This window comes from Juglans regia, chromosome 11 (assembly GCF_001411555.2).
Source record: "Juglans regia cultivar Chandler chromosome 11, Walnut 2.0, whole genome shotgun sequence".
Classification (NCBI taxonomy): domain Eukaryota; kingdom Viridiplantae; phylum Streptophyta; class Magnoliopsida; order Fagales; family Juglandaceae; genus Juglans; species Juglans regia.
In genome coordinates this window covers 1362148-1387639 of record NC_049911.1, presented here as the reverse complement: position 1 = coordinate 1387639, position 25492 = coordinate 1362148, and the positions used below count along the sequence as shown (strand labels likewise).

The window sequence follows — 25492 nt, the reverse complement described above, 5'->3', positions numbered from 1 at the left end:
GTAAGCTTTGAGACTAGTGCCAGTACTCATGAATAGAATCAACTCCAACGGCAAATCATTCCCGATTATGCTTCCAATTCCCGTCAGTTTGTACATAATTCAGAGAAGATAATAAATCCATGCATATTAAATGCAGCTGCCAGATCAAACTTGGAATATTATTCTACTTGCATGTAAGAAAATGAGCATATTTAACTTAAAAAGTAATCAGTTCAAAAGCTTATAATCTAAAATAATATGTCCAACTTCAGTGCATTTGTTCTCATGTGAAAATAGTAACAACTGCAAGATCAAATATTTTTTTTTTTTAACCTAAGTTGCTCGATCCATGTACATGAGAGCTGATCTCTATCATTAGATTTCGGAGAACATCAAACTCTAATGGACAAGAACAATATTACCCAGTTTTCTGTACTGGTTTTCATGGTCAGTGGCAACAGAAGAACTGAAACTGGAAAAGCCTAAGACTAAGCATAATCCAAGGATAGGGGTGTAAGAAAATACCAGAAAATTAGTTGAATCGGATAGGACCGGATCGAATCGAATCGATAAGTTTGGTCCGATTTGTAATTGGTACAATGCAGTATCGATTTTTAAAAACGAGAATCAATCATAAATCGGTGCGGACGCAGTACTGGTTTTCATATTATGAAAATCGGTTTAAACCGAACCGGACAGGTACATAAATATTTTTAATTTTTAATATTATATATAATTTTTCTATTATTATTATATATATTAATTATGTGCTACATTTCTAATTAAATGAAATTTTATTCTTATTATTCAAATATATTAATCTTATAACATAAAATCAATATAATAGTATAATTAGACACTAATTATACTATTTTAATCTTATTATTCAAGTTTATTAATCTCACTAATAAGTTGAACACTGCTTATATTATACTATTATAATTGAACATTAAATAATTAATAATTGTTAATAATAAATATTAAATTCTCACAATTAAGTTTAGTATTAAAAAAATTATAATATTAAATATATATAGTGTCACACATGTAAAAGGTAAACCGGATAATCGAACTGGACCGAAATTGGAAAAATTGAAAGTTTCATTTTGGTGATGAGTCGGTCTGTATTGGTTCTTAAATTTTCGAAACTAGTATATACCAGTTTGGTTCTAAAATCTCTCCAAAACCAAACCGAACCGGATCAGTTACACCCCTATCCAAGAGAGAGGAAGAAAACAAACTGATGCATATTTTGCTAAGAGATTTGGCCGTTGGTAACGTTAGGAATGATAATAGAAAAATTAAAAATGTTGATATTGTGTTTCATGGCCTGGGCAACTCCACGCTGTTGAGCTCGGACATGGTTCCTGCTACGATGGAGAATGGGGGGCTCGGGGGCTGTGGAACCTTCGACGCTCAAGTTAGTTCAAGGTAGGAGATGAAGAGAGAAAATGATAGCTTAGGGAGAATGAGAGTAGAAGTATTCAAGAGTGTGAGTAACCTCATTCTCAGCTGGGAGAGAGGTATTTATACCTGGTCGAGGTGAGCCCCGAGGTAATGGTGACTGGTATGTGGTTTCATACCAGGATCGGGTGTCTCTGCCAGCTTTCTACTTCCTTACAGACCTATCAGGCCTGAGCATGGTTTTCGCTGACACCCAATGGGCATGTTGTAGCGTGCCAACCCCCGGGATACATTGAATGTGGTGTGGCCCCTGCCATGGCATGCCTGGTCCTATTCTATTAAATGCGGCGTGGTCCTGGTCAGGCACGTTCGTCCTCCTACGCCATCTAGACAGCAGCGTTAGGGACAGGGGATATCCCTGATGGTTGACTAGTTATGGAGCCAGGCTGTCCTGCTCACCTCATGTCCTTTTGTCAGTGGACCCTGCCCTGTGCTCCTCCTCCTGGGCATCCCGGGCCAACCCGACCTAGCCTTGGGGGCTTCTCCCCTCACAAAAATACATAGTAAAATCAATCGCACATAATACAAGATTTGTTCAATAATGTGATTACGTCCACAAAGCTATATATATTTTATTTAGACGATAATTAAAGATACAGTACGGTGATCGTACAAAGGTTTAAAACAATATATAGTAAACTCTAATTAGCATATCAGGTCAAATTAAGAGCCAAAACAAACTCAGTTTGTTATCAAATGAAAAACTTTAAATGTTGTAGCCTACAGCGAGAATATTCCATAGCAACGGTTTTGAATTTGAGAAATGATATTTGCAGTCTTAGGATGTGCAAGTTTCACGCATTTCCTTTAAAAAAATGGATAAATCTAGGATCTGCATGAAAAAATTACTTTTTTAAAAGTAAACCTCACTTTTTTTCAAAATGAGTGTGTGAAACTTGCACACCAAAAACTATCTTATATTACTCTTTGAAATTAGTGAGATAGACTCGATTTCTTTTGCTGTTTTCAATTGTTCTTGTTCAGTTTTGTCAACCAACTTCCTTTTTGAGTGGTACATACTGGTACAACATTATACGTAATAATCTAATATGGCTTCATATAATACGTTAAATTGTAGTTTTATAATCTAACATATCATACGTAACCGTGTCAATTTATGAGTTTACTTTTTTTTTTTTTTCAAGATGAGGAGAATAACCAATTTTATTCAACTTTAGCTTAGCAAATGTTGGATACAAGGAGGGACTCCCTCCAAAGAAATGCTCTCCTCAGAGAGTTTTAATGCATCCTTAGCTAAACAATGAGCAATACAATTGAAATTTCTAGAGACATGCATGACATACTAGTTTGGCATGTTCTTGAGCTTGGATTTGATGTCTTGAATGATCAACTCTGCTGTGATCCAATGCCTTGGCTCCCTATTAAGATCTTGAACCACATTGAGTGCATCTACTTCAAGAATTACGTTGTGAATACTTAACTGTTTACACAAAATGACAGCCTTGAGAGCTGCCTCAGCCTCAGCAAGCTTGACATCAGAAAACAAACTTTTTTGGGATCTCAATGTAGCAACCACTTGGCCCTCCCAATAACTGACTACCACCTCTATTCCCACTCTACACCATACTTGATCAACATTTGCATCCCAATTGGCCTTGAATACGTTCAGTGGTGGAGGAGTCCAGTTAGACACATGAGGCCTCTCTAATTCCACAACAACATAGTTCCTTTCATTAGCAGACTTAAAATCGCTAACCAGCTATCAAGCAGTTTGTACTAGCTTTGAGGGGTCCTCAAATTTCTCTTCAAACACAAAGAGATTCCTTCTCTTCCAGACATGATAGACAATAACAGCAAAAAGTTAAATATATTCCTCAGTTAGAGATGAAAATAGAAGTCTCACTAACTCTCTGAACATATCAAATTTGACCTGCACCTTCTGTAAACTCCTGGAGCAAACTCCTTACACATCCTGCACTGATGCACAAGACCATAAAGCATGTATAACAGATTCAGGTTCCAAATTGCAAACAAGACATAAAGGAGATTCCCTTATTTTCCTCTTGCAGAGATTGAGATTTGTTGACAATGAGTCATGGCAAGCCCTCCACAATAGCATCTTAGCTGCACTTAGAACCTTAACTTTCCATATTTTAGACCAGATCTCCTTGTGACTTGCTCGAATAGAGGGTTGACCTATGGATGACAAATTCATTTCACCAAGAAGATGATAAGCACTATTTACTGTAAATTGACCATCTTTAGTGCACCTCCGTACTAACTGATCTAAAATGCCACTCCAGCTGATAGGAATCCTACATATTTTTTCGACATCCTCTTCTGTAAAAATACTTCTTAGTACAGTCAGGTTTCATGCTCTTGTATGCTCATCAATCAAATTACTGACTTGCCAATGTGCATACCTCTCAACCAAAGGAGTCTGTACCTTGAAGGAAGTAGGTTGAAGAATTCATTTATCTTTCCATATGAGTTTATTTTTATGAGATTTCTTTATGGCTATAATAATTCATTTAAAAATTATATATTAAAGAAATCGAAGTAAATTACTAAAGTACTATAAATTATAATCATGTCATAGCTTATAACTAAACTACAAATATATATATATATATATTTCCTTCCGAAACAACTATATTATTATCCACCATATTACCATTCTCCTCTTCCGAAGGATTCTGATCCCTAACTTTCCGAACCTAAACTCTTTCCTTCAAAGTTTTTGGATCTGTTGCACATCATGTACCCTCCTTTTTGCATGTATTCATATTATGGCCTTGAGTCTTGCATTTCATGCAATATGCTAGTAGAGTTTCATACACAACTTCTTGATGAATCCATTGAGGATTGCTCGGATTACCAACCCACAAAGCCATTAAAGGTTGTTTTGATATGTCCATCTCCACACAAACCCTAGCCCCATCCGTTCGAGTTGCACAGCATGTAGGATTATCACGCTTAAGGAACTTTCCAACTGGCGCTGTTATGCTACGTAAGAAGAATTCATGATAGAAATTTGGGGGGGAGCCCCGGCAGTGATATCCAGACCTGGACCTTTGCCGGTTCCATCTCCTCATGAAAATCCATGTTCCAATGAAAAACTCTATATGGGATCCATCTATATCACATGCTTCTTTAGCAAAGGCCTTAAAAAAACCCTCCTCCATGGACAACCGAACGAAAACCTTTCGTGGCTTATGCATCGAGGAAACTATAGGTTGATATTTCAAGCCCCATCTAGATTTGATAAACGACCAAACAGAATCCGATGATGGCCTTTACCTTGAGAACTTCAGAACCAAAGAGAATTTAAATGGCAAAATAGATTGATCAATCTCTTCTTTAGTGAAGACTACATACACCGCCCCATCCAAAGTTTTGGGGGCACAAAAAGGAACAACAACCTCTGAAAGGGGTTGCGGAGAAGCAGAAACCAAATTAGCAAAGGTGCGCTAGCTACCCTGAAATAGTCACCGAGACACCAAGAGGGGTCTCGGCAGCAGCCATCGAAAATCACAAAAAAGAAAACCCTAGCAGCGTCGAGAGAAAAATGCCACGTCAGCAAAAAAAAATTACCCCATTTATTTGTGACTTGTTTATCTGAAACTAAAGAATTTATATATATATATATATATATATATATTTCATTAACTATATTTAGTTAACTATAAAACCTTAAATAATGTCCTCTAACACATGTTCTATATTTTTCTATCTTATCTTCATTTATAGTAACATGACTTTGAAGTGTACCGGCCTTCCTTTTCTTCAAGCAATCAAAGGAATAATTCAGAGAATCCTTATGCGAGGTGGGAAAACCAATCAATTTGCATCGAAGAAAATTAATGAGCATCTTTAACTTAAAAAGTAATTAGTCCAAAAAATCATCTAAACTAATCTATCAAACTTCAGTCCATTTGTTCTCAATGAATGTGATCAAGCTTATGCTGGAAACACATTTCTTAAATTTGAAGTTGCAGGCTTTGAAAACGAAGGCTTGTGCAGAAAAATGCTGACAGCTAGGCTATTTTGTTAGCTTATTTTCTCTGATGGTTCAAAATAATTTACCAAGTTTCTCTGTATTGATTTCATCTATAGAACAAGTATGGCAGTGGCAGAGGAAAGCGAATGTGTCCAAGCATCTGCTTTACATGTTCTACTGTGAACTTCCTTCGTTCTCCCAACGATCTAAAATGGGATGATCACTCTTACAGATAAATTTCTCGTGACAAGAAGGGCTGTTGGACATGAAAGTTGCCCGTTGCTCTATTTCTGCAATTTCTGCTAGAATAGGGAGAGGACGATCTGGGATGGAAGGAGCTGGAAAATCATTTTCGAGTATTTTCACAATCTGATCCATTGTTGGCCTAGCATATACTTGTGGATGAGAAGAAAGAACTGCAACAAGAACATATTTCTCCAGTACTTCTGAAAGGCCCAACTCAGGAATGCCTTCATCAATAACATTCATAGCTCTACCTTCTCTCACTAATGACCAAGCCCAATCTGTCAAAAGCAAAGCTCCTTCACTATTAGCTGAAATCACAGCTTTCTTCCCACTCAAAAGCTCAAGAAGCACAACACCAAAACTGAAGACATCACTTCTCTCAGATAATTGTCCATACAAAGCATACTCAGGGGCAACATAACCAAGAGTCCCAGCCACCCGAGTGCTCAAATGTGACAAACCCTCGGGAGTGAACTTTGCGAGGCCAAAATCAGCGAGTTTAGGCTCAAATGTCTCATCCAAAAGTATATTACTAGCTTTAACATCTCTATGGATGATAGCAGGCTGCACTCCATAGTGTAAATAAGCCAACCCACGGGCCATTCCGAGGGAAATCTTTTGACGAATCGGCCAAGTAAGCTTCTTCATCACTGGCCCGAAAAGATGATCATAAATGCTTCCATTAGGCATCAAGCCACAGACAATTATCCTTTGGTGGCCTTCCACTGGCACTGTTACAGTACAATATCCTCTTAAAGCAACAAGATTCACATGCCTTACACTGGCAATCATCTCCACTTCGTGTGCAAATATCTCATCCCCGGCAGCAGAACAGTTCTTGAACCTCTTTAATGCAACTTCCGACTCATCTGATAATGTCCCCTTATAAACATTCCCATATCCTCCCCTCCCAATAATATTATCCCTGTGAAAACTCTTCGTAGCCTCTTTTAGTTCCTCGAATGTGAACTTAACCACGCTATTACTTCCACTAACCATTTCCATCCCTGAAACCAAACCCCTCTCATCAATCGGATCAAGATTTTTCCTTTTTTCCTTCCATTTCTTGTTCCTTCTCCAACAAACCCAACCAAACAAAACTGCTCCAAATAAGCCAATTATAGAACCTACCAAAACACCCCAAAATACCACCCTCTGTTTCTTACTGTTTCTAGAAGTAGAAGTAAAATCAAGCGAAAACAAACACTTGGCGGTCCCAAGATCAGTGGGTCCAAATCGATTAGCAAAAGCAGCAGCGTACACAAATGGGTAACCAGCACAATCTGATGCATTTCCTTCTTTAGCCCCAAGAAAGAAATTTGCATTTAAGATCGGCAAACGATCTCTACACGACGCGCAAAGTGAAGTATTATCCAAAGACTGATTGCACTTATCCCTGATTTTCTGCAATTCAGATTCAGAAATGAGGCTTTCAAACTGCGCCCGAGTTGTAACATTCATACAACTCTCCGACATCAGACTAGTCTTAAACCCACAGGTGGATCGAAAAGTAAAGCCAGGTACGGACTCTTCGATTAGAATTTCGTACGAATTCCAACATGTCTCCGATGAATTAGCGGGCGGGAAGAAGTACCCGGTAGTTCGGAGATAATCCGATCGAAGCAACCGAATTCCCTGAAGCATGAACTGGCATTCGGTGTGGACATCAAGAAGCAAGAGAGGCTGAGAACTCTCTCTCGTGAGCTTTCGAAGAGAATTAAATTGTAACGGACAAGGAGCATTACCCAGTTTTCTATATGGAGTTTCATGGTCAGTGGCAACCGAAGAACTGAAACTGGGAAAGCCTAAGGCCAAGCATAATCCAAGATAGATCAGGAGGAAGAAGAGGAGGTGCATGTTTTGGAGCAAGGTTTTGGTAAGAGCCTTGACTTGGTAATTATATACCGTTACTCTGAGTCTCTGACATGAAAAAAAAGAGAGCGGAGCCTCCGGAAGTTGCCGTCATAACTGCATGTTAGAATCATGGGTCTTGGGCACGTGTGTAGTACGACGTTTGACTTTTCGTTTCATGGTTCCTAGGGTCAACACAATAACAAATGATAAATTTCCCAGTTTCTTCAAAAAAAAAAAAAAAATAGTAGAAGATAAAATAAAGAACAAGCATTTGAATTGATGCTTCGCAACGATTTGAGTGGTTTGAATTTTCAAAAAATCTTATCAACCTCCTACTATTCACACAACCTCCACACTCCACATTATTTTTAATTTTTATTATTTTTTTCTTTTATTAAATATTTATTATATGAATAATGAATAAAAAATTTGAAATAATTTAAAAATAATAAACTCAAAAAAAAATTTTAAAAAAATATTAAAAATTTAAAAAAGTGTAGAGTGTGGAGTGTGGTGGAAGTTGTGTAGTAAAGCTCTTGAATTTTTGGACTAACGCAATTTCGTATAAAGGTCATTGTCTACCAACTTTGAACTCCTATATATAATTCGGCCATCTGTGGAATAACTTTTTGGGGGCGTCTTTGGAATTGCGTTATATACCTTTTAAGGTGTTTATATAATTCCAAAGAATTTTTAATAATAAAATTAACTTGTTTAATTATTATATATTAAAATATTTTTAAATTTTAAAAAATATGTTTTATTTTCTTAAACGTATTTTTTTAGATAATACGAAACACAGTTCAAATTTTAAAGAATACTGTCAATAAATGAAAAAAATTGACACAACTTTCAAATATTGCCTTTTGCTTTATGAATATTGAGCGTAATTATATTACCATTTCACTTATGCATCGTTGAAGAGATTTTTTTCATTTTATTTACTGAAAGTCATATTAGACTATTTTTGTTATTATTTGATTATAAGATTTTATTTCCATCAAGGAAATGATCATAATTTTAAAAAATTTAAATAACCTTTTATTTCATATTTATGTCAAAAAACATTTTTTTATATTGTATCCAAACAAATATAACGTACTTAAAAATATTTTAGACATATAATTATTAAATAATAAATAACTTTTTAATAATAAAACTTATTACTTAGACTTGAAAAAATGATTTCTTGTCTGATCCGTCTTCTCAATAATCATAATAAATAGGAATAAGTATTAAAACTTCTGTGGCAGCTCACAATGCTGGTTCTTTCACGCAACAAAGACTTGGAAAACCTTCTAACCTCTACTTAATTTCTAGGCCTTTACGTGTGTTCTATTTCATGATACAGTGTTATATATATCTATACATGGGTCAAACAAAAATAAACATATAAGCTGATATTATTATATCTTTATGTGAAATTTCGTATTTACTTTATAATAAAATAAGTTTTACAATCTGATGTAACACATCAAGATATATTTACAAGTTTATTTTTATAAAATTTAATCTGAAACTTTCTTTTTATTTCATATTGTAACTTGATATGCAGGAACATGCAGAGGAGATTCCTAGGGAGGAGGCAAGATCGAACACTTTGTATCCTTGATAAGCTTATGTAAACTCATTCAAAATTATATATTAAACTAACGTATTTTGATGTAGTTCGTCAGATTATAAAGTTATTTTTATTGTAAAATAGATCTAACAGATCAGATGAAACCACATCAATTTATAAAATTATTTTTATGTAATTATTTTATGGATGTAACAGTACTCTTTCTATTTTTATGTCTCCTTGATCTCTAGCTAATTTCGTGATGAGATCAAGTACTACGTACCCATGAATCATGATCATCCTAGTATGATCAATTAATATCGTCTCATCATAAGAGATATTAAATGGTTGAAAATTTGTTTAATATCATTTTGATCTATTCATGATCATGATCTTAAATATGGCATTCATGCATTATTCCTTCGTGATAAGCAATGGACAACTTTGGAAACTCATCACTTTTTTATTTGGGGACTTCCAATGACAGGGAGGCTAAAGATTGGAATAACCTTCGCTATCGAAAGATTCAATCGGGCCTAAGTTGAGAATAAGGGCTATCTCATGATATCTGTTGATGTGCCATATATATATATGAATCGTTCTTATGACAACAGACTTATCTTTTATTTTCTAAGTGTCTTCAATGGAACGATTCATCTTTTATAATATCATTGATGTGATTACATATTCTCATTGCTGATGTGACAAACAATATTATTTTATCCAACACATGATAATGGTCACGCAACTTCACTTGATCAGTTCACATCTCAAATGTCAATGATACGTATTGTGGATGAAAACTGGCTTAATGGGCAATAAATCAGTTTTCTAGCTTATGATCATTACAGGGCGAGGACATCATCGAGCTGATCTGAATTATCTGCAGCAAAGCCTTGTGAATTGGATAAGTTTCCTTTCTTTTATATATATATATATATATATATATATATATATATATACACACACATTAGGAAATGGTAAGGTACGCTAGCCTCAGAGTACACATGATATAATGATTTAAATAAAATAAATAAAAAATTCAGTAGTTTATTTGTTTGGGAAAAGAAAATACAAGATTAAAGAAAGATAAAAAATCTAAACTTTAGTAAAATATGAGCATTGGTCTGTATTCATATTAGATTATCTATTTATTCTCTATATAATAATAATAATATATTATTATTTAATTTTTATTTTTATCACATTTTATAGTTTTACTAATTAAAATATTAATAATAATTATATTCTAATCAAATTAATAATATTCAATATTAATATTAATAATAATTATATTCTATGGGTCTTTTGGTAAAACATAATCTTTCATTAAATTCTACAAATGTGCTACATGTCAAATGGTAAAAAGTCTTAAAGACCTTTTAATAAAATATGATCCTTTATTAAATTCTACAAATGAATTACACGTCAAATGGTTAAGGATTTTAAGAGTTTTTTAGTAAAACAAGACTTAACGAAAAAATAACAAAAGTTAATAGAAAAACAACAAAAATTACTATTCACAATTAGATATTCACTTATTATAATAGATTATATATATATATATATATATATATATTATTTTTGCTCCCTCTACCTTTTTTTAATTTTCTTCCATGTCGGAGGCAAAGCATTTAAGCCCTATTTGAATTCAAAAAGTGTTTCATCTCATCTCATTTCATTTTATCTCATAATTATAATTTTTTTAAATTTTTACATAAAAAATAAAAAATAATTTAACTTTTTTAAATTTTAAAATAATAATAATATTAAAAAATAATATTTTAATAATATTTTTAAAATTTTTATTTTTTATATAAAATTATCTCTTCTCACCTCTAAATTCAAATCAGTCATTAAAGGATCGAGCTTGTTGATCCTTTTCTCGGTGATAATCATGATAAAGGAGGAGTTTGGCTTACGTCTTGTTAAAAATTTAGTGGATATTGCATCTTATTAAAAAGTGAATGGATAAGATTGAAAGATTGATAGAGAAGTCAACTTACCTTTTCTCTTAAAGCAATCATATCCATTCATTTTTTAAACATGGACGTATCCAATAAAATTATAACAAGATGTAAATCAAACTCCAGAAGAAATTGATGGTATGGTTTTTGCTGCATGCATGCATGCATGCATGCCTCTTGAGCAGCCTCTGGCCTCTCTCATATCCTACGCAAGTACTAAATTTTGACAAGGTTTCTCATAAACTTCCATGGCTCGTTTGAGTTCAAAGATCAACGTTGTCTTGTACTTGACAGTGAGAATTAAGCATTGCATGCCCTCTTTGGAGACCAAGCTGAATGATGAAAGGCCAATGTATACAATCCAAAAAAAGAAAAAAAAAATCAACACATCAAAACAAATGAACCGCACGGATCATCATAGTGTTATCCATCCATCCAAACGTGAGGAGAGAACTAGACCTTTTAGAGTACTTTCTTATAGATCTTTCAAAAGGCCGGAAAGGAAAAAAAAAAAAAAAAAGTTGATTTGGATATAGAGATGGTTTCATCTCATCTCATCATTATAATTTTCTTAAAATTTTACATAAAATATAATAAATAATTCAACTTTTTTAAATTTCAAAATAATAATAATATTAAAAAATAATATTATAATAATATTTTATTCAACTCATCTAAAAACATCTCATCTCATTTCACTGTACAAACTCAACTTAGATTTTGCAGTTCCTAAGGTGTTTGGAATGTTTCCTGTGGAAATAAATTCATAAATTTTGGTTTCTACATGCATGCCATTCCAAAGCACCTAGAATTGAGACTCTATCATAAGGGGAATTGGAAATAAAAGTAAATTAGTTATAATCAAATATGTTTTATAAAATGTGATTTATCATGTCTTTTTTTAACAACATATCCATATCTATAATTCCAATAAGAAAAATTATAACAATAAATTTTAACTATTTTTTATTAATCATTTTTTGAGGTGACGTTAAATTAGATGTGGGCAATGGAGGCCCGCCCCCATCCACCCCAACGCAGCATGGAACACCCCATGTAGGGGTGGGGACGGGTTGACCCCAGCGGAGCTCCACCCCGCACTCTGCACCCATCTCATTTTTAATATAAAAAATTATAATTTTTAATATTTATATAAATATATTGTATATAGATATATACAATTTGTTAAATACTTAAAGTTGAATTCAAGTTAATGGATTGTCTTGGAGTAAATCACACATTGCTTAAATATGATTATTATATTGTCTTGACTTCCTATATAATGGTTGGCTTAAGAGGCCAATACAATCCAAAATACAATTCTAATGAGTTTATATATATATATTTTTTTTATGTATAAATTTCAATTTATAATTTAAATTATATTATAATTTTGATTTAAAAAAAATTAAACTCAAAAAAATTTTTAGACTCGATATGTCATTCGGTTAAGTGGGGGGCGGAATGGGATTGGATGAGGTCCTCAGAATCGGGATGGGGGGCCCCTCTCCCGCCTCCCGGGGGAGGAGGGGGGAGAGGGGCGGGGTAGGAAACCCCCCCTCCCCTATGTTGTGGGACAGGGGCAGGGAGGGGTATCCCGTCTCATACCATACAGGTAAAACTCTTACATTAAATAGTTATTAATAAATAATAAATAAATAAAAAGATAAATATTGACGTGACATCAATGTTGTGATCGTGGATGGTCACCGAAAACTAACAACAAAATTAAGATCATGGTCAAACAAGGAACCAAACCCCAACAAGAATCGTAGGTGGTAGAAGTCTTCTACCTCTATCCACAATTTTCACTCAAATAAATACCCTTTTTCTTGTGTGTAAGAGGCAAATTAAAAATAAATAAATAAAACTAAAAAGGTGTCCTCTTTCATTAAGACGTGTCACTCCCCAAATTTATAAAATAAAATAATCATATGTGTAATTTTTACAACAAATTAAAGGAAAAAGGAAAAGAAGAATTTTTATTTTTTTATACTTTTTATTACTAATTAAATATATATATATAAATATTTTTAGTCTAACTATAATTCTTTTGAGAATATTTAAATAATGGAATATGAAATAATCAAAATTCTTGGTTTATTTTTAGATATGAGAAAGAAAAAAACAAAATTTATTTCTTCTGTGGTTCGGCATCTCCTTTTAAGATATTCTCGTCCCTTGTCGTGACGTAACCAAATGTTCTCTATTTATTGTTTTTTTTTTTTTTAAGAAAATAATAATTATCTTAACCATTTTGGCCATTTATATTTATATTTATATATATATAAATACTTTATTTTTCATTAGCTTCCACGGAAGTTACTGATAAATGCCATCCCACTCCACGTGGTTTTAAACATATTATCCGACACCCACATTTACATAAATGCTCCGGATATTGACATATTTATCCCTTATTATTATTATTATTATTTTTTTATATGTATGCAAAATAAACGATTGATGTTATTAATAATTATATTAATTTTTAATGATTTTCGCAACCAAAATATCAATATTTCATATCAATTATATTATATATATATATATTTATAAATGTCATGAATTTTTTTAATTTAATATATTAAATTATCACTTATGCTTTTAGCACGCTTGACATTTTTTTTTCCTAATGAAAATAATGATATTATTAGAAAAATTAAGTTAAATTAGTTGTGATAACAGTTGAATTATTCTGGATAAAATAAAATAAAATAATTACAACTCTTGATGTAAAAATTAAAAATTAATTTTAGATTTATTTATTTAAAAAAAAGAGTGAGATTTGGGATAAGTAAAAATCATTTTCTTTAATAAAAATTACAAAAAATCCTGGATTCCTCTGACATTTTCCATAATTTTTGCTTGCAGTGCAATTAAAACAACCGCAGGCGAAGAGACTAAGAAAAATAAATAAACAAAATTAAAAGAGTATTTATAAAATTTTAAAAATAAAAAAAATAAAAAAAATAAAAAAAAAGAAAGCGAAGCAGAGAGAAAGACAGAGCCAGCCTGAGAGCTAGCAATATAAAAGAAACCAACCGTCTCCGTTGAGGTCAAAACCCAACCACCACCGGCACCGTCACCGTCACAACTAAACAAGAAAACGCCACCGTTTTTGGTTGAACTCTTATGCTATTTCCGATCGTGTTTACTCGGCGACTCCCGTCGTTGGGGCCCATTGGCGATTTCCCGGTGAGTCTCTGGTGGTATGATATTTGACTCATGAAGAGCCACGCCAATAACAAATCCAACGGCAGCAGCACCAACAACTACCACCACCACTCCAATGGCTTTATCCCTAATTCTCTGAAATTTTTATCCTCTTGTATCAAAACCGCATCTTCCGGAGTCCGCTCCGCCAGCGCCTCCGTCGCCGCCTCAATCTCCGGAGACAACCATGAAAACAAAGACCAGGTCGGCTTATGATTAATTACTGGTTTTTTTTAATTACTTTTCTCTTTTGTGGTTCTGTGATTGTTGTGGTTTGAATTCTCGGACTTTCTTGAAAGTTGGGGGAATTCTGGAATTCATGAGGTTTTCTTCGTTACCGGTGAATTTGAGGAAACAAAGAGAGGAAGTTTAAAATTTAGTAAATTTATGGTTTAATTGCTTCAATTATTGAGTTTGGCTGCCGAGAAAGGTGAGGAGGCGGAAGTGTGGATATTTTTTTATCTGTAATTTTCAGCTTCATCAATATTAACTTCCTGAGTGAAATTAAATTTTATTTTAATTTTTTTGTTATTTTAAAAGGTAGAATTTTGCCTCAACAGAAGTGGAGGTTTTTTGTTATAATTTGAAACTGAATAATTTTTGTAAAATTCTCTTTGATTGACCTAGTGACAGATATGGAGATTGTGAAATTATGGTTTTGGAATTATTTGATTATTTGAGGAAAGACGTAAATGAAGTACCGATTGATTAATAAGGCAGGTGAAAGGTAACTAATTCCGTGATTAGCCCTTTATATTGCACAATTAGTTGTAAAATAATTGAGAAGCATGGAATTTTTCTGGCTGTCATTTCTTTCAGTGTATGTCGATTTTGGGATGATCATGGTTTTAGTTTCTTAGAGTTCTAGGTAGATGTGAGCTAAAACCATAATGGTGGGGGCAGAACATGGCCTTTGTTATTTAAGAGAGCTAATATTTCATTCTGCCTTTTTTCTTGTTCAGTTTCTCCATAGGTTAATGAAGACCGCCATTTGTTGCTCGCAGGGTTGTTTCATGCCTGCGTGGTTGATTTTTGTATGTAGGATCTTTTTCATCTATTGCATTGCTTATAACAGTGTGTCTTCTTCTCTTTTGTGGGGTTTTGCGCAAACAGGTATTATGGACTGGCTTTGACAGATTAGAGCTTGGTCCCTCTGCCTTTAAACGTGTTCTCTTACTCGGTTATTCGAATGGCTTTCAAGTCCTTGATGTTGAAGATGCCTCTAACTTCAATGAACTTGTTTCAAAGCGGGATGATCCTGTTACATTTTTACAGATGCAGCCACTCCCTGCAAAGTCTGAGGGTCATGAAGGATTTAGAGCATCACATCCTTTACTCTTGGTTGTTGCATGTGATGAATCAAAGAGCTCATCTCCTATGCAAAGTGCAAGAGACGGGTTGGTCAGGGATCACTTTACCGAACCTCAAACAGGAAGCAATGTTCTGTCTCCGAATGCAGTTCGGTTTTACTCACTAAGATCTCATAATTATGTCCATGTTCTGAGATTCAGGTCAACTGTGTATATAGTTAGATGCAGTCCTCAAGTAGTGGCTGTGGGCCTTGCAGCACAAGTAAGCATTAGCTCATGTAACGAATCCATTAAAGTTTCTTATAATATGCTTGTAATATCCATTAAAGTTACTTATAATATGCTTGAAATTGGAAGTAGATTTCTAATTTCCTTTATTCATAAAAAAAACTGGAAGTAGATTTCTTACCTTTATCCTTGACAAAAATCTGACAAATTAGATTGGATGATTACTGGTATACAATAGATTTCTGTGTGTAATAATTTACTAAGTACCTTAGACAACTTTGAAGAATTAGATTAGATTGTTGCTGAATCCATGGTTGCTAATCAAGAAAATTATTGGAGGAAGACTTTGTTGTTAATATTCAAAATAAGGTAATTTTTATTTGACTAAGTTCACAATCCTATTAGTGTTGCTCTCAATTTTTTTCTTTTAACTGTTGTTTTTTCTGCCAGATATACTGCTTTGACGCACTCACACTTGAGAATAAATTCAGTGTCCTCACCTATCCCGTTCCTCAATTGGGAGGCCAAGGAATGGTTGGGGTTAATATTGGCTATGGACCCATGGCTGTGGGACCCAGGTGGTTGGCTTATGCCTCCAACAATCCATTGGTCTCGAACACAGGTCGCCTCAGTCCACAAAGCCTTACTCCTCCTGGGGTCAGCCCATCAACATCACCTGGCAGTGGAAGTCTCATGGCTCGTTATGCCATGGAGTCTAGCAAGCAGTTAGCAGCTGGATTAATCAATCTGGGTGACATGGGGTACAAAACTTTTTCAAAATATTGTCATGAGCTTATACCTGATGGGTCTAATTCTCCTGTATCATCAAACTCAAGTTGGAAAGTTGGCCGGCTTGTATCACATTCGACAGAAACTGACAATGCTGGGATGGTCAGTTTTTCTATAATCTGAGAACTATAGTTTTCGATCTTGCATTCTCATAGTTGCTACACGTTGAAAAAACACTTACTACTTTTATCTTGACCTTGTTTTCCATGAAAAATGAGGTATTTCATGTTAGCTTACGATAGGTCAATGCTCTTTTTGCTTTTTTGTTGTCTTATGTATTTCATTTTTTCCAGGATGTCCTTTGAGCTCAGACTACCCACTGATTTGAAAAAAAAAAAGGGGGCTCTTTTGAGACACTTAGGGCTCGTTTGGATACAGAAATTATCTCATCTCTCATCTCATCATTACAACTTTTCCAAATTCCCACACAAAACATAATAAACAATTCAATTTTTTCAAATTTCAAAACAATAATAATATTAAAAAAATAATATTCTAACAATATTTTATTCAACTCATCTAAAACCATCTCATCTCACCATCCAAACGAGCCAATTTTGCTCTATTTTATGAGAGTAGTAAATATCATGGGGACATGCTCAATTTTTAATGGTGTTTTTTCTTTTTCTGCAACTGTTGAAACCTGAGAATGTCTTCATGTGTAGAGAAAATGTTGTTGCAGGTTGTTGTCAAAGATTTTGTTTCCAGAGCTGTTGTATCACAGTTTAGAGCCCATACTAGTCCAATTTCTGCTCTGTGTTTTGACCCTAGTGGGACACTTCTAGTTACTGCTTCAATACATGGGAACAATATAAACATTTTCCGGATAATGCCGCCCCCCTCACGAAATGGATCATTCACTCAACCACATGATTGGAGCTCTTCTTATGTGCACCTTTACAAGCTCCACCGTGGCATGACATCAGCTGTATGTCCCTACCTCTGTCTTATTAACAATTGTATTTTTTTTTATAATGTTCATGATTGTTCTCTTTTCCCTTTTGTTCACCATACAGGTGATTCAAGACATTTGTTTTAGTCATTTTAGTCAGTGGATTGCCATTGTTTCGTCTAGGGGCACTTGCCATATATTTGCTCTCTCTCCTTTTGGTGGTGAGACTGTGCTCCAAATACATAACTCTGATGTTGATGGTCCTACCCTTCTGCCTGTTATATCTCCTCCATGGTGGTCCACTCCATCCTTCATGATAAACCAACAATCTTTTTCTCCCCTGCCACCCGCACCCGTAATCCTCTCTGTGATTAGCAGAATAAAAAATAGTCAGTCTGGGTGGCTCAACCAAGTTAGTAATGCTGCATCTTCTGCAGCAGGAAAGGTCTCCATTCCATCGGGTGCTACTGCTGCTGTTTTTCATAGTTCATTGCCTCATGATCTGCTACCTAGTCCCTTGAAAGTCAATGCTTTGGAGAACCTATTGGTTTACACCCCATGTGGTTATACAATTCAATATAAACTACTCCCATCAATGGGAGGAGAACCAAGTGATGCTGTGTCGAGAACTGGGCCAAGTTCTTCATTGCACGTACAAGATGAGGAGTTGCGATTAAAAGTTGAACCTGTTCAGTGGTGGGATGTTTGCAGAAGAAGTGATTGGTTAGAAAGAGAGGAATGCATCTCTGGGATTGCTCTTGGCAGACAAGAAACTGCAGACATGGTCATGGATAGTTCTGACTGTGAGGATAATCATGTTGGAAATAAGGAGTTTGTAAAGCCCAATGAACGATCTCACTTGTATCTTTCCAATGCAGAGGTGCAGATTAGCTCAGGGAGGATACCAATCTGGCAAAAATCTAAGGTACTTTTTATGCATTTAATTGTGAGACACTTCTCTTGTCACCAATCACAACTATGTTTGATCATTTCTTCTGCATTCTAGATATCCTTCTGTGCGATGAGTCATCTGGGAACTAATGGGCAGAATGAGAATCATACTGGAGGAGAGATTGAAATAGAGAAGGTTTCTGTTCATCAGATTGAAATTAGGCAGAGAGATTTATTGCCTCTTTTTGATCATTTCCTCAGGATTCAGTCTGATTGTAGTGACAGGTAATTGTCTTTGCATATCTCTGTTCAAGTTGTTGATGGGCATAATTGTATTGATTTTTTTAATCACGTTCAGATCTAATTAGTAACTAATAAAACAGTTCTTTGTTGGGTTTGCATGATTTAGATTGGAATATTTCAAAGTTCAAAGTATTTCTGGCTGTAATGCATGGGGCTCAAACTGGATATTCTGTCTGGGTTTTCAGGTTTAAAGATTCACTTTAAACCTCTGAATATTCTGTCTTTTCTCACCCCAAAACCCGACTTTGAGATCACACTAGAGATGCACTTTTGTCACAGAAGCAAAAAAAATATGAAAATTTAGAAAGGTTGTCTCATTATGATGGACATTTGCAAACGAGGGTTACACGTTGATATCAGATCTGTCTTTTTAGGGTTAATCAGCCGTAGTCTACTCCTGATGAGGTGCCTGTTTCCATATTTTAGCCTTGTCATGAGAGAGAGAGAGAGAGAGAGAGAGATTTTCCTTGATGATAGGAGAGCAAGAAAACAGCTGTACGATAGTAAGACCTATCGGATGTGAAACCTACAATGGAACTAAGATAGAAGGAATAATGAAACCATATCTCTCCCAAAACTTTACAAAGAAATGCCGAACTCATTCAACTTCAGCAAGCAGCCTTCAAAGTTCCTTCTTGGTCTATTTCTGCAGTTGCTTTCCAGCCAGCTTATGTGCACTCACTGCTTGCAGTACATGTTTGTTTCATATATTCTCAATATTTTCACCAAGGCATCCCCGTTTGTTGTTTGTGGATATTCCATGGAATTAGTCGTGCCATTAACTGTTGAGTAGGTTTAGATCTCTTGAACTGATGCAAGTGCAAATTTTCTTTGTGATTGTTGTGGAGGTTTCATTTCTTAGATGCTCCATTCTGGAAGTTGAATGGTACCTATAAAAATAAATATATGAATAGTCAAGGTTCCAACTTCTATTGTCCAAAAGTGTCAAGGCTCCAACTTTTGTTCCTTCCAGGCGATAGCCAACCTTTTCACAGCCTCCCAGCTTGCTTTAGGACCTATTACACTGGAAAACAATGAATTTGGCTTTTTCTTTGCTGAACTTCTGCAACCTTCATACCGTTTTGGAGGCACATGTATGTGTTAGTCATTTATAAAAAAGAATACCAAATGATCCTTTTCATATTTATTTCAACTATGAAGCAACTTGCTTGGCTGTTTTTGCAGGAGCTTTGTTGGGGGAAGAAGCTCTAGTTTATCTTCTGATTCTCATGTAGCTAAAGAAAAGTTTTCTGAAGATGCTATTATTTGCCACTCAAAGTTGGTATCACTTAGTGCAGATGAAAACTCAGATGGTAGTAAGCTCAGCCTTGTGAATGTATTATATCTTCATTCTTTGGCAAGTTGTTGATTAATTGGCTTGGTTCCTTGCATTTGTATCAGGATTATCTGGGGAATCATATACATCCATTGCCCAATCTAGGAATAATACGAATGTGGAGAAAGGAGGGAGATCTGTTTTATCATCACCTCTGCTGAATAAAAGCTCTATTAACAAAGATAGTATACCGATTTCTGCCAAACAACCTACAACTGGTCTTTCTCTGGTTCAGGATAGTAATTTCTCTAATAGTCTATCTACTTTAACGAGTGATTCAATTTCTGCCAATAGAACTATTGCAAAGGAAATTCAATCATCAAACAATGGCGGGTTCGGTGAATTTTCAAATATAAGCTCCAACCGCTCTGATTTGAGTATGAATATTATTGATGAGGGACTGGTTCATAACTCTCTAGACTTTGAGCAATTTTTTCAAGAGGGTTATTGTAAAGCATCACCTTTGACTGATTGCCGTGATACAACTGAAGTTGCCACTGATGTGGACAGCAGCAGTAGTCCTTGTGATAGGGAGAAATCTGAGGAAGATGGCGACAATGATGACATGCTTGGTGGTGTATTTGCCTTCTCAGAGGAAGGTAAGGCATTGAAACAATTTGGTTTTCTTTTTTCATAGTCCATAAAAGAAAACAAAGATGACCTGCTATATTTGGACTTACTATATCGGGATCAAGTTGCATTTGTAAATGGGTCCTATTATATCTATACCATGCAATTATTTTCTAGGAGATATTTATAATGGTTTTGTATTTTATTAATTTGGATGACATGTTTTTTTATGTGCATTTTAAAATACATGTGACCCAATATTGCTGCTTCAGAAAATGTGTCAAGGTTCTGTATGCTATATTATTCTTCAGAAAATGTGTCAAGGTTCTGTATGCTATATCATTTTTTTTTTTTTTCCATAGTTCAGTATGAAACTTTGGTTAGTTATTGGAAGCCTATCAATAAATTTTGTTGTATTGCAGGTTGACGCGTACCTTGTGGTGTCTGATGCCACCTTCTCTTGCTTTCAGCATGTTTTGTAATTGATTGGTCAAAACTCAGCCTAAAGGAGGATGAGATTCTAATAAACAAAAGGCAGGTTATTACCTTTCGACAATTGAATAGCTACTGACTAATTGATACCAGTGATGCGATCTTGGCCCATCAAAGTGTTGCATTGGCAAAGGCCTAGTCTCTTCCCCTTCTAATCCATTGTACATCATGTAAATTGAAATTTCGTATTACAAATGATTTGTGTGGACAAGTTCTTTCTATGTTGTGTAGCACTATTCATTCTTGAGGAAATAGAAATAAAGAAATAAAGAAGGAAATGAAAAAAAGCATATTACTGTGAAAAAATACATTTCTTGTCTGTCTAGATTTCCCTTTCATCATACTATCACTGTAGATTCTTCTCAAAGTGGGTGTACACTAACATGAAATCTAGAAGAACTATTTCTACACTTGTTTGGTGCAGGAATGTTGGGAACTTTACTTCCAGCGTGGTGCATGTCGATCCTTGACCGTCCTCGTTGGGAAAATGATGCTCTTACCCTAGAAGGTAAGGCAATTTGAAGCAAGGCATATTCTTTATATTGCTCGAGTCTGTAGTTTTGCACCTTTCAGGGTAGTTCTATATGGGCATGGCACTCTTATCGCATGTGAAAGTTGCTACTTAGGAAACTAGGACATATGAGTCAACACGCTAGAAGCCTAGAATTACTTTATGAATTGGCATGTGGTCAAGGCATTGGCTCTTTGAGCACGAAATCCATCTTTGGCATGTCACGTGTTGTCTGCCCGTTTAACACGTGCTAAATAATTTGGATAGGCAACTGGGGATAGCGACAAAAGGAACTGTTGTGAATTTGAACCGAAGTAGACATTTCTTTTTTTGATAAGTAAAACAAGGATTATTAAAATAAGAATGGGCACAAGTATTATTAATTCAAGAATGGGCAACAACTGCCAATTACAAAGTAGTGTGTCCTATCTACGTAAGCACATTAGAAACTAAGAAATCATGAAGGTCTATGCCATTAAAGTCTACAATGATGGCCCAAGTACAAAGAGTCCTAAAAAAAAAAACTTTTAGCTCCGCCATAGATCTTTCTTTGTCTTCAAACTTTCATTACAAAGCAGTATGAACTGAAGTAAACATTTCTCCGGCATAATAAAACCGAGATTTACCCTACTCTGGGTTTTTAGAAGAGATGTGAATGGGATGAATTCAACCATATTTGAAATGGAGAAGTTTTTGCCCTTTGTAATGATTTTCAGGGATTTTAATTGTAACATTGACTCCGTTATTTTGAAACCTAACACTAAATGTGACAAATTTTACTGACTGTTACAGTTGGTTCATTAATTTAGCAGTGTTTTCAACATAGCCTGTTGTTGCAGACATATGGTCTTTCGTTCCCCTTTTGGGAGTTTGGGAGCACCTTATATGAGTACACAGTCTTGGATCTTTTGATAATGTAGCCTGTTTCACTGTCCAAGACAACAGCTGGTTTAGGAGGATAGTATAAATTAATAGATTACTGTTTTATATTGTTTGAAAGAGACTTATGCATGAGTTCTTCGATCTGAAAGGACAAATAATATGAAAGGTTAGAGATATGATCAAGTAGATTGTTCATATTTCAAATGAAGTATATGGAGGGGACCATAAAATTGTCATTTTTGAGGGCAACAGGCTCTCCATAGTCCATAGCCATGTGCAGCTTTCAGCTAGTATAGTCGGCCTATACATTCTGGTGATGCTTCATCTGTAAGAGGAGGCATTAATGCTCTATTATTGTTGGGCCCAATCATTATTACAACAATCAAGTTCTTCATTGAATTAGAAATCAACCACATGAATAAAACCAAAATTTATCAGTATGGTCTGGGCTTAAACCTTTTATGGCACTAGAAGAAGTTTTAGAATCAAATTGGAAAATCTGTTACAATTTAAGGAAAGACAATGGGAATTGGAAAGGTTATTCTAGTGTGGCCATTGTAGCCTCCAATTAAGGACTGGGGAATTAGCCCTCACAGTGACAAAATGGCTCAAGCATGCTGGCTTGCTGGTTTGTCACAGCAAATGTGTTTAGATAAGTTTTTGGTAAGAGTCGAAGTAACAGTGTCATGTCATAAAGATTGGGATTTACAATTGTTGTGGATCCAGACAGAACATTCATGCAAAAGTTTCCTGATGGTCTCTGTTCATTCATGGCTTTGGATTCCCAAAATATCCCACAATTTTGTATTCTTGTGGCCTTGCCCTGGCATCATATCGACCCCAAGTTTTGGCCCCCCCGCTTAGGTACCTTTCGTGTAGAGAGAGAGAGAGAGAGAGGAATCATACTGAAAGTTGTCCCTGAACTCCTACTATTTACTTGGATACTCTCCTCTCAATTTGTAGAGGAAAACTCTTTCAACTCCTACAAGTTTGTAGTGGTACCATCAAATCAGGTCTGGTTCCTTCATTTAGCCCTTGCGAACGTGGAATGCTGAGCCTATAGTCTCGATTGAAGGGGCCAATACAATGGCTCCCCAACATTTGCACTAAAGTAGTGAAACAAATACCAAGTTGTCATTATACTAATATAGTAATATTAGCATTTTAACGATACATAACAATAAACACAATCATTTTCATAATCTTTTTTACGATCCTTTTTTAAATAGAGATTTATAATGTTTATATCTTCCTTTTAAAGTACTGGTTTCGACCATCAAACTTTCCAATCCATAAGGGTTGGCTGGGCCCCCACCCTAAGAGCTAAGAGCCACCGAAGGTGGGCAGGGGCGGCCGCATCAATGGCCTGGACAAGGGTGCACAGCCTGCGCATCCTGTCTAATCATGCCCTAAGTCTCTTTGAAAGACGGATATGTCACTGAGAAAAGTCTCTTTACAAGTGAGTTTGTGTATCCATATTGACATATAAACTATCTATTTAATGAAATGGTATAAATTAAATATAAAAATTATTTTTATGAGACAAATGACTTTTTTTCTCAAAATTTTTCTTATTTTTTTAATAAAAAAAGTCTTTATTATGCGTTTTGGTGCGCCAAACTATTTTTATGAGTAATGTTAGATATAAGCTCTAAATAGACAAGTTCCATACAAGTATTTTGTAAAATAATGGGTTCCATAAATAAAGAATAGTTTTTTTTTTACTTTTTTTAAAGTGGGGTCTACTTTTTTACAAAAGTTTGTATGAAATTTGTCTATTTAAGACTTCTAGAAATCATTTTTCATTTTGAAAACTATTCTTGTGAGAGGTTGGAGACAATATGATTACACATCCTCTTAACTGACAAATTTGTAAACTAATAGATGTCACATTGCAGCTGCTACTTTTCATTTTCACCCCAAGTTGTAAATGGATGGAACATTTAACTAATCATATCACATCATGTATTTGAATATTTTAACATAGCCATTGTTAAATCATAATAATACTGTCTAAAGTTTAATAATGTTCTCTCAACTATCTATCTTAGTAATGTTATATCAACTGTTCACTGTTATCACCTCAAATCTTGACTGAGAAAGTTCATAGGCAGAAAAGAAAATGCTCATCTTTTCGGTTTTTTTCTTATATAGCTGAGACCTAATAATTTCGTGTTTGAACTTCAACATGCAAGAATTTCTCTCTTCTAGCTATCCCCTAAATATAAAATGCAAGTTAGGTGCCCAAACCTTTGAAATTGAGTTATTCTTTTCTTAGCTTCCCCCTTTTGGTTTTATTTTTTTATTTTTTTAGGTAGGAGAGAGGATGACATGGGACCCAAGCATGAGTATGCTAATTAAAAGTCTTTGGTTCCCACTAAGTACTTGAACAAAAAAATGATAAAAAGTTCAGAAGTGGGCTGTGAAAGGAAGAGAGAGAGAGAGAGAGGGAAGATGCATGTTGATGGCCTTGGGTGTCACAGATAGGTGCTTACAAATGCAATAAGTACAACATATACATGCCCCCCACCTACAAAATGAAGTGAGCTCATGACACGTGTGAGACCCCCCTGCAATTTTTTTTTTTTTTAAAAAAAAAAAGAGAGAAGAGAGAACAAAAATCACTGCATCAATTATTCCGGCCTGCTCTAAGAGATCAAATACTAGTTATATGTGGAGAAAGTTAAAGATAGGAGATAGGAGATGCCTTTCATGAAAGAGTAAATTAAGCTAAGATGTAGTACTAATGTTGTATTCACCCTTGTGGAGGCATATCACATAGTAAGACGTTCTCCCTTTTTGTTTTTAATTTTTACAAAAGCACACAAAAAAACGATCATCCAATCAAGTGTTGCACCCAACCCAAAAACGACAGCACCACAAACAAGAAGAAAAACAAAGAGCATATCAGAAAGAGAGCAGCAGCAGCTATTTTTAATAGAGAATCTTGATAAGATGGAAAGCATAGGCGTGAAAAGTGTAATGGGATAAGGGATAAAAGAAGAAGAAGAAGAAGAAGAAGAAGAGCAGGTGAGAAAAA

The 25492-nt window shown here is 34.9% G+C and overlaps 2 protein-coding genes across 2 annotated transcripts; one reads left to right on the top strand and one right to left on the bottom strand.

The window, feature by feature from the left end:
- Window positions 1–5405: 5405 nt before the first annotated feature.
- On the bottom strand, window positions 5406–7507 carry LOC109021934 (probable LRR receptor-like serine/threonine-protein kinase RKF3). Its single transcript, XM_019004675.2, has one exon. It carries the CDS (start codon window positions 7505–7507, stop codon window positions 5579–5581), a length of 1929 nt encoding a protein of 642 aa, XP_018860220.2. The 3' UTR covers window positions 5406–5578.
- A 6524-nt stretch (window positions 7508–14031) lies between these two features.
- LOC109021937 (autophagy-related protein 18h) lies at window positions 14032–21365 on the top strand. Its single transcript, XM_019004677.2, has 9 exons — window positions 14032–14452; window positions 15362–15820; window positions 16237–16677; window positions 17258–17503; window positions 17592–18392; window positions 18474–18643; window positions 19847–19974; window positions 20063–20596; window positions 20990–21365. The coding sequence occupies exons 1-9, from the start codon at window positions 14261–14263 to the stop codon at window positions 20992–20994; spliced, it is 2976 nt and encodes a 991-aa protein (XP_018860222.2). The 5' UTR covers window positions 14032–14260; the 3' UTR covers window positions 20995–21365.
- Window positions 21366–25492: the final 4127 nt, after the last annotated feature.